The sequence below is a fragment of the Sinocyclocheilus anshuiensis genome, unplaced genomic scaffold, assembly GCF_001515605.1.
Source record: "Sinocyclocheilus anshuiensis isolate Anshui unplaced genomic scaffold, SAMN03320099.WGS_v1.1 scaffold461, whole genome shotgun sequence".
Taxonomy (NCBI): Eukaryota; Metazoa; Chordata; class Actinopteri; order Cypriniformes; family Cyprinidae; genus Sinocyclocheilus; species Sinocyclocheilus anshuiensis.
In genome coordinates, this window is record NW_015541005.1 from 1804041 (window position 1) to 1816510 (window position 12470).

A 12470-nucleotide genomic window follows, 5' to 3' on the forward strand; every position below is an offset into this window, starting at 1 on the left:
AGTGTTATTTTACATTTGATTATTCAATTTCTGTACCTGAATACTGTTAGACTTACCTGAAAAATATAAAGCACTGCTTATTTCATTTGTATCTTTGTTCTGTTATTTATCGATGCTTGTAATTTGTTTATTTCCTATGCTGATTTACTCGCCTACAAAATCACCCCAATCATTTTTTTCCCCAAATAAACTATTCAAGTCATGTGGGGATTTTTTTTTTCTTTTCATATTGCAATATATATCGCAGAAAAAAAAATATTGCAATGTGAGTTTTTTCCAATATCGTGCAGCCATACAACCTATTCGATATTCTATAATTAAATCAACTAATCGAATATTCGAAAGTCGTGACCCATCCCTAATATACAGTATATATATATATATATATATATATATATGTATGTATGTATGTATAAATGTACATTAAATACATAATTGCAAGAGCTCATAAATCAAGTAAACATTCCAATAAGGAGTCTAAGAAATCTCGAGCGGTGAGCCCACTTTCTGTTATACATCCATAAAAGCATTTAGCCACTAAATGTGAGAAGAAAAGTTTCCTAATCAGGGAGGCATTGGAGCATAAGACAGCAGAATTACACATTATGAAGACAAACAACAAGCTCATTAGCGTTAACACACAGTGTGGTAAGTGCCTGAGGAGCAATTCTCCAAACCCTTGAGGAAATTCCCATGGTCTGCTGTAATGTGCTGGGCTATATAATGTAATGCTTTATAGTAATTGGGCTTCTTACTGCGTATTCCTTATAGAGTCTGTCCACAGGGCTTTAATCTCAACCTACATCTATCTTTGCTAATGCACGTTTCAGAGATCCTAGGAATATCTGATGAGCTCTGTGATGTGACTGTGGAAATGCAGTACTAAACAGCTTTCCCAAGAGTGGGTTCAGCCCCACAACTTCAAAAATGCTGTTCAAAACAACTTCAAAAATGTACTTTTTTATGCAGATTTATTTAACACTTTCCACCCCATTACAGCCAGATTAACTGTGTGAGAAACTTCTCACTGATAGAGAGTGTAGGCAGCTGGAAAGGTTATTTGGGTGTGGATGTGCGACAGTGGAAAACTCGTTTTTCTAGCCTGTGACGCCAACACAAGTGCCTGAGTCATCTTGTATTTGGGTTAACTCTAAACTCAGCGTCCATTGTCGATTTCAAACACATATAAATATATAACACATCCAAAATATAGTGAGCCGCCTATCTATTTACTGCCTACATAGGCTGCTGCCTTTTAAGGGAGCATTGTACCTGAAATAGAACCTCTTAAGCGACCGATTTGGAATGCTTTTCATAGGCAGCAACTCTCAGTGCTACATATTAAGTGCTGAAGCATGGAGCATTAGTTTGATGTTAGCTTGTTATTAAGTTAATGCGATGCTCCTAAAAGCATAGGAAATGTATAGCACACAAATAATGTATTTTTATTTAAGATTTTCTCATTTTTAGTTTGTCAGTGCATTCTGGTATTCCCTTCTTTGCTAAGGAATTAATTGTGGCCTATTCTTAAAAGGCAGCATGATTTTGATGCCCACCTTTTGGAACAGCTTTCACATTATAAATTCACTTATGATGCCTTAAAATGCTATGAAAGAAGCTCACAGTGTTTTGAAACAAAGCTCATGTGTCAAGCTGAACTGATGTAGCATTTACCGGCTGTTTGCTCTGTGATTTTGTCCTGACATGTCTCTGTTTGCTTCCAGGGACACTTCGGGACAAGGCAGGTTCTGCACCATTTTCCGGTCGTACTCCAGGGGAGCGCAGGTAAAAGCACTTTTAGTGTTCGAGTTTCACCGTTTGTTCTCACTCTGAGGATTGACGTTGTACTAAGTGCTTTGCTGAAGGTAAAAATGGACATACATGACATACTGCTTACATAACCTGCTAGGATATACCAATATGTTTATATAGTTTGGTTTAAAAGTCTGAGTCCAACAAGAAAAAAATCACTACTGGGCTTGGAGTGTATTGAAATGGTTTTGCGTAGTGTAGTTCATGTCCTGTAAGTGCTGTTAACGTCCCTCTTCACTGCATGAACAGGATACCGGCTAACAATACATGTTTGTTTGCCCTCTACAGGGGATCCTGTTGGTGTATGACATCACCAACCGCTGGTCGTTTGACGGGATAGACCGCTGGATCAGGGAGATTGATGAGGTAACATTAAGCTGCTCCTTATGATAACAGGAAGTGCGATCACTAATATACATATAGTCCTGTGGGCTATAAGTTTGAGACTGTTAGATAGATGTCCCTGCTTTACTGCATGTGTGTGTATTCTTAAAAGAATATTGTTCAGTATTACAGCAAGTTGAACCCAGACTCCTAGCATACAGTGTCACTGTTACTCTTCTTTCCTTTCCTCCCCCGTTCCTGTTGCTGTGTTTGATATCCAGAGAGGATGTCCTCTCTTACTACAGCCCCATTCCTTTTAGGCTACTCTGATACGGTCTCTTCCTTCCTTCCTTGTTCCTTGTGTATATTTAAGTGGATATGTGTGGACATCTGTGCTTAGGGAGTGTGTGTTTGTTGCGTGGCTGAAGATTTCTTCACACAATGAGCTGCAGAAAGCACAAACCGCACATATGACAGAAAGAGGGAGCGTGTTGTATTAGTTGGCAGCAGAGACTTAAACTTGAGGACTTTAGACCTGCTTTGGTAAATATTAGAATACTTGAGGCTCTGCTTTGACTTTGCCACATTTACTTGAGTCAGACTTAAGCTGATGATTCACAGTGAGTCATTTCATTACAGAATGAGCTTTGACCTTGCAGAGCTTCGGAAGGGTGCATGGTGCAGTGCTTTGCTCAGTAAACTTCGAATTAGTGTAGGGAGGAAACTTTTAAGGTCTCTTGCAGTCAGTTGATAAACATTTTGTAATCTAAGGTTGAGACATTTTAGGTTTGTAGTAGTGCTGTCAAACGATTAATCGCGATTAATCGCATCCAAAATAAACGTTTTTGTTCTAATAATATATGTGTGTGTACTGTGTATATTTATTATTTATATATATAAATACACACACACAGTATATATTTTGAAAATATTTACTTGTATATATTTATATTCATATAATTTATATTATATATAAATATTTTTAATATATAAACATAACACTTTTTTCTTAAATATATACATGCATGTGTGTGTATTTATATATACATAATAAATATAAATAGTACACTCATATATGTTATGTAAACAAAAACTTTTATTTTGGATGCGATTAATCGTTTGACAGCACTAGTTTATAGTTATGTTCACAAAATATTTACACTACCGTTCAGAAGTTTGAGGTTGGAAAGATTTTTTAATGTGTTTGAAAGTCTCTTATGTTCACCAAGACTGCATTTTACAGAAAAAAAACAGTAATATTTATTTATTTTTATTTTTTTGTGACATTACAATTTAAAATAGTTGTTTCCTATTTTAATTTATTTGAACATGTAATTTATTCCTGTGATGGTAAAGCTACTCAAAAAAAAAAAAAAAAAAAAAAAAAAGCTTTTCCGTGTACAATTCCATCAATTTTGATACCCTTGCAAGGACACCTTTCCTAAAATATAAAGGTTATATTTTTTTCATAATTGAAAATTAAATTACAAAGCTCTTCAGTGTCACATGATCTGTCAGAAGTCATTCTAATACACTGATTTGCTGCTCAAGAAGCATTTCATATTATTATCAATGTTGAAAACAGCTGTGCTGCTTCATATTTTTGTGGAAACTTTCAGGATTCTTAGAAAGTTCAGATGATAGACCGTTCAAATGAACAGCATTGAAATTAAATGGAAATTCTTTGTAACATTACACACTGACACTTTTGATCATTTTAATGCATCCTTGCTGAATAAAAGTATTAATCTATTTAAAAAAACTTACTGACCCCATACTTTTGAATGGTAGTGTAGATATATTTTTCCATGTATATTACTAGTGTATACATTTTTGTTTAAATTTTTTATTGCTGCCAATAATGTAACATTATTAATATGTATTCATCAGTAAGTAATAATCAGAATTCATCATTAAAAAATTAAACCATATATTACTAATACATAATATAATACATTAATACTATTACAATTTAAAATTAAGTCCTAAAAAGTAAAATCAATCATTTTGTTTTAAATGTAAAAATAAATGTAGGCCACATTGTTTTTTTAGATTTCCTTTAAAATTTGCTAAAGATAACATTGAACTGTGTTAAATTATTAGTGTTTTCAATGATTAAAGGAATGAGCATAATTATTCAATATCCGATATCAACTAATAACTGATATGATACTGATATGAGCTCCTAGAGATGGCTGAGTGCTCTTTTCTCTGTGGACTCGAGAAAGGCACAGATATGATATGACAGGCCTCATTGAATAAATAAATGAGACAGGCCAGCTGTGACACTGTTTGAGATTCACTCAGCCTGACAGGACTGTGTATCTCCCTCGTTCTCATCTCTCCGGTCCTCCCATCCCCCTTTTGTTAACCCACTTTCTTGTCTCTTTGTCTTTCCTCAGCACGCACCTGGTGTACCCCGTATTCTTGTGGGTAACCGGCTGCACCTGGCGTTCAAGCGACAGGTCCCCACAGAACAGGCACGGGCGTACGCAGAAAAGAACGGCATGACGTTTTTCGAAGTGAGCCCTCTCTGCAACTTCAACGTCATCGAGTCGTTTACAGAGCTGTCGCGCATCGTGCTGATGAGGCATGGCATGGAGAAGTTCTGGAGGCCCAACAGAGGTGAGTCTTCCTCAATAGACCGATGATACACCAACATCTCTTCACTTTGAAATCAATGAAAAAGTGGCGAAAAGGTCCATTCTTTCTGCTGTTTTAGAGTGTAATCCCACAAATACAGTGGAGATCTTTGGTTTCAGCCTTCTGGGTGATGCAGGAAGACTGGCATGATCAGCATAGCTTTCCATTAGAATAGGAAACCACACTGTATGTCGTCCAGAGCTGCATAATTAGAGGCAGAAGGCTTTCAGTGAAGCACTTCCTTCTCTGTCTGTTTCCACTATTATGTGGGATTTTCCCATGAGACCTCACAGTGCCACAGATGAGCTGTTTAGCAGAAGCAGCATCCTGCAGTTCTGAGAACGGGAAGCGCTTTCAACATGCCTTTCAAAATAGCAGCGATTTATACTCTGTATTGCTCTCCTAGGCTGTTCATGCAGGAGCAGAAAAGATTCTATTCAAAGGTTTGGGGTCTGTAAGAGTTTGTTTTTTGAAAGAAATGTATACTCTTATTCAGCAATGGCAAATTAAATTGATCAAAAGTTTCAGATATTTGTAACACCGAAGTTACAGAAGATTTCTATTGCAAGTAAATGTTTTTTTTAGCTTTCCGTTCAAAGAACCCACAAGTTATTAAGCAACACAACTTTTTATAATTGGTGGTAATATGAAATGTTTCATGAGCACCAAATTGGCATATTAGAATGATTTCTGAAGGACTATGTCACAAGAATAAATTAAATTTTAAAATATTGAAATTGCATTTTAAAATGTTAATTGTAATAATATTTCACAATATTATTTTTTACTGTACTTTTGATCAAAAAATGCAGCCTTAGTGAGTGTAAGATATTTCTTTCAAAAACAATAAACAATACTGACCCCAAACTTTTGAATTATATTATATCATATCATATATCATTTCATTTCATTGTTGAAGGCTTGCTAACAGCACCATGTAGTTTCTTTGCTAAACATACCAAATGTCCTTCCCAGAGGTTTTTCCTTGTAGATCACATTCTAACACAGTTAACTAATATTCCCATGTCAGGCTTCCCATGTGAATCTCATTTGCATTCGACTCCATCTGAACTTAAATGCAGGCAGCGTGTTAACATCTGCTGAGGGAATGTTGAATAATTTAAAACATTCTCATTACTTTTGTAAAGAGAATAAAAAATGATCTCAGCATGCAGATGCATGGAGGCAGCTACTGTTGAATCCCTGGAGTATCACATGCTTATTTCTTTTGTTTTTATGGTTCTATTATGTAACCGTTCAGCTTGGTTCTGATAGCCTTTGCCTTGTAACTCAAGTGTGTGTGTGTTCTGTCTTTGTGTCGTTGCAGTATTCAGTCTGCAGGACTTGTGCTGCCGTGCCATTGTGTCCTGCACCCCTGTGCACCTAATCGATAAGCTGCCGCTTCCTGTGGCCATCAAGAGCCATCTGAAGTCATTCTCCATGGCGAATGGCATGAACGCCGTCATGATGCACGGACGGTCCTACTCACTAGCCAACACCGCCGGAGGCAGCAAAGGCAACAGCCTCAAACGCTCAAAATCCATCCGGCCGCCTCAGAGTCCGCCACAGAACTGCACCAGGAACAACTGTAAGATCTCCTAGCCTCTGGGCACAGGGGCGGGGCCGCCCCCCTCCCTTCCCTTACATAACACTCAGGTGCACACGGACAAACACACAAGGAAACCGACACAAGGCTGGGCCGATGACGCAACAGAGGTGTGGCGCCTCCCGGTGTGTGGAGAGCAGGATGTGAACACTTCCTGCCACCACAGACGGCTACATTTCTCCCCTCACATTGCTGCAGTACAGTTGATTCCTCACTCACAGGTCGTGAATGAGAACAAACCCATCGTCAGACTCTGATTTTGTTGTAGTGACCACCGACAGCATGTTTCCTACCACGCTAGCGCCCTCTGCTGGAGAGTTCATGCCGCTCTAACCCGGCGTTGGCTGAGAGGCCTCGTTTTGAAGTTGTTTTGTGGGCTTATAATACGCTTTGGTTGTGTTCTCTTTTGCTCATACTCATTATGCTCAGTGCTCTGCATATGGTGTTCCTCTTTTTTGCTCTTTGTAGGGAGGGACCTGTTCTCCCTGCAAAAACTGAAGTACCTCGGTCACATGGTCTTGCATGCTTACCAACAATGAGAAGAGGGCTGATGCGAAATGACATGTAGTGCTTACGTATGAACTGATGTATTAAAAATGTGATTTGCACTGCAAATTGGTGGTCTCTGAATTTGCTGGTCGTTTGCACAAAGACTGTGTTGTTGAATGTGGACTGTGGGACCACTAGGCTGAGAGCGACGGCACAAGCATTTCCAGGCACCTTCTGTTCACAATCTTTCCTCGCTGAAGATCCAGAAAATGCTGTTGTTGGGTCAGAACTGTCTTCTCCTTAAACACGGATTACAGGAAATTTCTCCTCGGGGGACAGTATTGGGAAAGGTTTTTTTTTGTCTTTGTTTACTCGCGGCTTCTCCTCGCTTTCTCTGTTTTGCTTTTTCCTGCATGTCTTGTGGGATCATTTGTCATATTTACAATAGTTTTAAGCTTATACTGTACTTGCCTCTCTTCTCATGTCCAGAATTCAATACCACAACTGCCTTGCAGCCCGATTTTCTCACTCAAACCAACACATTTCAGTACTTTCCCTTTATACTTTCCGTGCAGTTACAAGTTTCCACCCTTTTCTGGCTAAAATGCACGATGATTTCAAAGTTTTCAGTGTTGCAGCATGAGTTCAAAAGTCAGGTTTTTGCTCGAAGCCCTTTTAATCTGCATATACAGCATGGCTTCTCTATAGATGTATGTCAGAATGAAGGATAATGATAAACCCATTCAAGCTTGCTTCTAAATATCAAGCACAAACAAAACAAGTGGAATCTACAGCACTTCCTTTTGCTTCTCCCAACGCATTTCTTCCAGGTCTGATGAGCTGTAGTTATTGAATAATGGATGCTCTTCATTTCATCAAACCTCCCAGCAGTCTTTTCCCCCTCTCTCCTCCACCCCTTCATCTCAGGGATGAGCCCTGGCCTCCAGCGGCAGACCTGCCCAATGAAGCCGGTTTAAACCAGACTGAGCGACGGGATGCCTGCAGGGGGCGTTTAAACTTGCCCAGAAGGCTGTGAGCTCTCGGTGTTTGACCTATAAGCCTTTTGCAGTCGCTATAGCTGATAGAATGATCTTGGCACATGTTGGCAGTTGTGCGTATTGGTGTCCATCTGTTGGGTGACGTAAATACTAAAGGGTCCACAGAAGGTGTTATTGCCCCCCCACCCCCCTCTTAATCTTTGAATCCCAAAAGGTAGTGGTAATAGAAATACTACAAAGAAGTGTTGTTTTATTCCTTTTTGGGCACCTGTAGGTATTAGTTTAACCCTCTCGCCTGAGAGCGATGGTTGTTCTTCTTTGTTATATGCACATCATATTGTGCAAAGAAATTCTGTGACTTAGCAGGTTCCATTTCAACTTTTGTGTATTGTAAAGTGTTTTTCCTCTTTGTAACTGAAGCCTCTGATTATATTTTAAACACGCTCATGGTTTTTAAGTCGGGCAGTGTGATGGGACCCTCCTGGTGTTGCCAAAGGGGTGGTTTCTTTAGTTCTGTGTGAACGGGATAAAGGGAAATGTGATTTGGTGGAGCAGTAGGAACACAATTGTAAACACTATTTTCCTTTGGTTGAAGCTAAAAGCTGCCGAATAACTTGCGTAATTATCAGAAGTTCTTGCAACAACAACGAAAAACTTTTTTTTTGTTAAATTATTGATTGTACAGTTCTTAGTGTATGAAAAGCAACAACTTTTTCACAATAAAATTGATAATGTTATGAGTAAAACAAAGCTTTGAGGTTCTTTGCATCCAACATGCTCTTCACAGATGACACTTAGTTACATATTAAAATATTTATTTGTTGATATTTACACAAATATCACTTTAATCGGAATAAATTATTAGGATGTATCAGAATATGTGTTGAGGAAAAAACAATCAAATTTCTATAGGTAAAATGTTAGTTTTTCACCTAGTACAGTGGTTTTCCTACTTATGAGGAAATTATGGAGCATTACACATGAAAAAAAAAACTTATTAATATTTGTTCTCTTGTTTTAGTCATAGCCATTATTTAACAAAATTAAAAATGAATGAAAATTAAATGGTACTACATGGCCATGATTTACCTAAAATAAGGGAACAAATGAATACAGTGTGATATTGATTTAACTAAAACAAGGGAATGAATTAATAAAACATGGCCATGCACAAATAAATCTTGGGAACACGTTCTTAATTTGTGACCAGACTATCTAATTTATTTCACACATACCATGTGTGAGACTCCGTAGAAAACACAGTGTCACCTACTAGACAAGCACAAAATGCAATTCCTATGCCATTCCTGCTAATGTTACCAAATCATTCCTCTTCCCATTCAGTAGAGAAATGATAGTTGGAATTTCCAAAATAAGTTACAGATTAATGCAATATTTACAAAAAAAAGGCATGTACAGTATAAAAATAAAGAATATATTTCACATATCCAAGGGCAGCGTATTCATCCAGTTTGGGTTGAAATGTGGTGTCTGGTCAAAGTCCTACATAACAGAAATTAAGATCAGAATGTTTAAAAATGCTTTCAAATGAGCAAAATGACTTTACAATAGCAACTTGAGCAGAACTGATCAAATCCATAAGCTCCATTTCAGCTTTACTCAATATATGATCTATAAATAAATGCTGTAGGTACTTTTTTCTGCTTTTACAGGCCATCACAACAGGTGAGATACATAAATCTAGCTTCCTGTCTGTTAAGTGGTTGTGGTGTCTGAAGGCACAGCCCCTGGCAGTAATCTTCATTAGGTAAGTGCCCTATTCTGGTGTTTGTCAGGCTAAAATCTCCACAATTGCAATATGTTTCTCTTTCTGTTGAGTACAGCATTTTACTAATGACAACTAGATGCAAGGAGGAAGCAGAACACATGAGAACAAGCACCTGAGGTCTGTAGGATGCCATTTCCCTTCTCTCCTTCTGTAGATTTTGCAGTTTATTCAAGAGAAATGCTTTGTCGTTTCCTTCCTGACAGGCAGATGGAAGAAGAATGGAGTCAGTGAGGTTAAAACTATTATCCATATATAGTAGCTTTTGGTGACACTGAAGTGCGGTGGATGCTAGAGTGAGGTTCGTACGATCTCAGCACTCACATTCACAATCCCCTCTCGCAGAGTCTTGATGAGCTGTTTCCGTCCCTGAGTGATTTGCCAGAGAAAATAAGTGATGACTCTGAAAGAAGAGAGAGAGGAATGAGAACAGATCAGAAAGTCTCAGATCTGCCCAGGGGGAGAAAAGGTTTCCTTGAATATCTGGCTGTAAAAATGGATGTTTCCTATGTGAGTAGTTCACAAAACATCCAGCGTGTGGACTTACAGGACGATGAGGCTAATCAGGTAGTAGAAGAGTTCACTTCTCAGTATGTTTTCAAATATCCACCCGACCCAGTGATTTTCAGGCAAAGAATCAGTCCAACTGAAAATTATGTGGAAGGGGGTGTCGAGACCCTGGAAGGGCCCACACTGATCTGAAGGCTTCAGACTGCAAGACAACCAGAAAAAAACTGTAACATTGGGGTCGGTTCACACAACGCATTTTATGACCCACTGCTTTTGAATTGTTTTTCTATGTAAACAATGCACTAGACCAGTGGTTCTCATCGTTTTAATGGCAGGGTCCCCCATTGTCCATAACAGTTTTCAAAGGCCCCGTGAACAAATGTTCATGATTTACTGGATAGGGATTTAAAAACTTTTTTAGGCTCCCATTATATATTTGGTAATTTGGCATAACTGCAAAATAAATGTATATCATTTAAATTGAAATGTTACATAATTTTTTACATATCTTTTCTACTGTACATTCAGAAGATAAGATGGTCTTATTTCAAATTGTTTTAAATAGTCTTGAAGTGCCCTTGGAAGCAATTCATCTAAACGGATGTCTTTGACCGTTACGCACCTCTCACTTTTTTTTTTTTTTTTTGAGTCTCACGCACAAGTGTCTTTCCTAAAATGCAGTATCAAGTTAAAAGATGTTCAGCTTTTTAAAAAAGTGTATCTTAAGACCCTGCATTTTTTTCCATTCCTCTGTGCTGCATCTCACATTTTTTAAAGGCAAGAATGCAAATGGCCTTGTTTACACAATGCAGCCTGTGGTTTAAAACACAAGGTGCAGTGGAACAGTCTTGAGACATGTTTCTTTTTAACTTGACACAGTTACCCATTTAGTTCTTTTCATGAACATAACAAGAAAAACAACAAAATTAAAATAAATTTGACATGGTGTTTTAAAAATATGGCACTTGCGGAACAAAGTGTCCATCGAGCGCATGTTTACATAAACAAATGATTAAAAAAGCAGCACAGCGGAATGCAAAAACACTTTGCATTTATTATATAAACTGGTGCCGCTCTATAGTCTGTCACCTGAAAAGCAGCTTATTAAGTGTTCCTAAAATGTAAGCACTGTAGAAATGTAACTTGGTAAGAAGGCAATTGAGGAACCAAAACTGAAAATATAAAATGAATGGGTCACACCTCCACACTGTGAATGCTACCATGGACAATGCTCCCACAAACGAAGGGAAGAAGAGTAGGGCAATGAAGACTGTTTGTATCTGAGTGGCTCTGCCAGTGTGTTTGGGAGGCTGACAGTTCATACTCAGACTGATCTGAAACGGGAACCATAAAACTAACAACATGCAATATAATCTTGACTGCAAGGACAAAGTGATGCCATAATGGTGCTTACCTTTTTCATGTAAAAGATGATAAACAATTTTAGGACTTGCATTACAGGAAGTAGGGGGGAGAAGTAAATTCCAATCCTGGGCAGACAGGAAGAGAGATAAAAGAGACAGTGCAATCAGCTGGAAGGAATATCAAAGTATAGAGCTGAAGAGATGCAGATATTGACTTACCAAGCCAGAGTCTGGGCATAGATCAGATCAAGCACATTCCTAGCAATGTCAAACTCTGGGACGCCAAGACTCTGGATGCACATGGCTCCGATTACACTGTAGCAATTTTGAAAAAGTGAAATGAAAGTGAATCTATTGATTCTGTGTCATGTGTAATCAGTAATTACTCTTCATATGGAAGAATCCACACCATGCACATGAATAGTACTGTAATGTAAACCATTTCCTTAGATTTATTTATTTATCAGTCTGTAAAAACAGAGTTAATAGTACAAAGTATAAGGCAAATATATTATTTACAGTGTACACTACCGTTGAAAAGTTTAGGTTTAGTAAGATTTTTTTAAAATAAATATTTAAAATAATTTTAAATACATTTTATTCAGCAAAGATTGAACAAAGTTAACATTATAGGTCTTTAAAATTTCACAAAATAATTTTATTTTAAATCAATACGGTTTGTTTGAGCTTTGTTTTAGGTTTAGTAAGATTTTTTTTAAATAAATATTTAAAATAATTTTAAATACATTTTATTCAGCAAAGATTGAACAAAGTTAACATTATAGGTCTTTAAAATTTCACAAAATAATTTTATTTTAAATCAATACGGTTTGTTTGAGCTTTGTATTTAGAATCCTGAAATAAAGGATGTCTGTTTCCACTTATAATAATAAGAAATGTTTCTTGAGCAGCAAATCAGCATATTAGAATGATTTCGG

General features: G+C 37.5%; 2 protein-coding genes across 4 annotated transcripts in view; one reads left to right on the forward strand and one right to left on the reverse strand.

The window, feature by feature from the left end:
- Positions 1–8595, forward strand: part of LOC107690266 (ras-related protein Rab-40C-like) — a 24851-nt gene extending 16256 nt beyond the window's left edge. For all 3 annotated transcript variants that reach the window (XM_016488546.1, XM_016488548.1, XM_016488547.1), the window contains 4 exons: positions 1725–1785; positions 2101–2178; positions 4539–4761; positions 6107–8595. In XM_016488546.1, the coding sequence (XP_016344032.1) occupies positions 1725–1785; positions 2101–2178; positions 4539–4761; positions 6107–6381 (637 nt within the window). In that variant the 3' untranslated portion in view covers positions 6382–8595. The remainder of the gene's footprint in view (positions 1–1724; positions 1786–2100; positions 2179–4538; positions 4762–6106) is intronic.
- A 398-nt stretch (positions 8596–8993) lies between these two features.
- The window catches only part of LOC107690339 (transmembrane channel-like protein 5), an 8789-nt gene continuing 5312 nt past the window's right edge, over positions 8994–12470 (reverse strand). The window contains exons 11-17 of the mRNA XM_016488640.1: positions 11752–11847; positions 11583–11658; positions 11369–11502; positions 10206–10370; positions 9983–10061; positions 9774–9857; positions 8994–9375 (exon numbers count right to left, since the gene is read on the reverse strand). Coding sequence (XP_016344126.1) covers positions 9313–9375; positions 9774–9857; positions 9983–10061; positions 10206–10370; positions 11369–11502; positions 11583–11658; positions 11752–11847 — 697 coding nt within the window. The 3' untranslated portion in view covers positions 8994–9312. The remainder of the gene's footprint in view (positions 9376–9773; positions 9858–9982; positions 10062–10205; positions 10371–11368; positions 11503–11582; positions 11659–11751; positions 11848–12470) is intronic.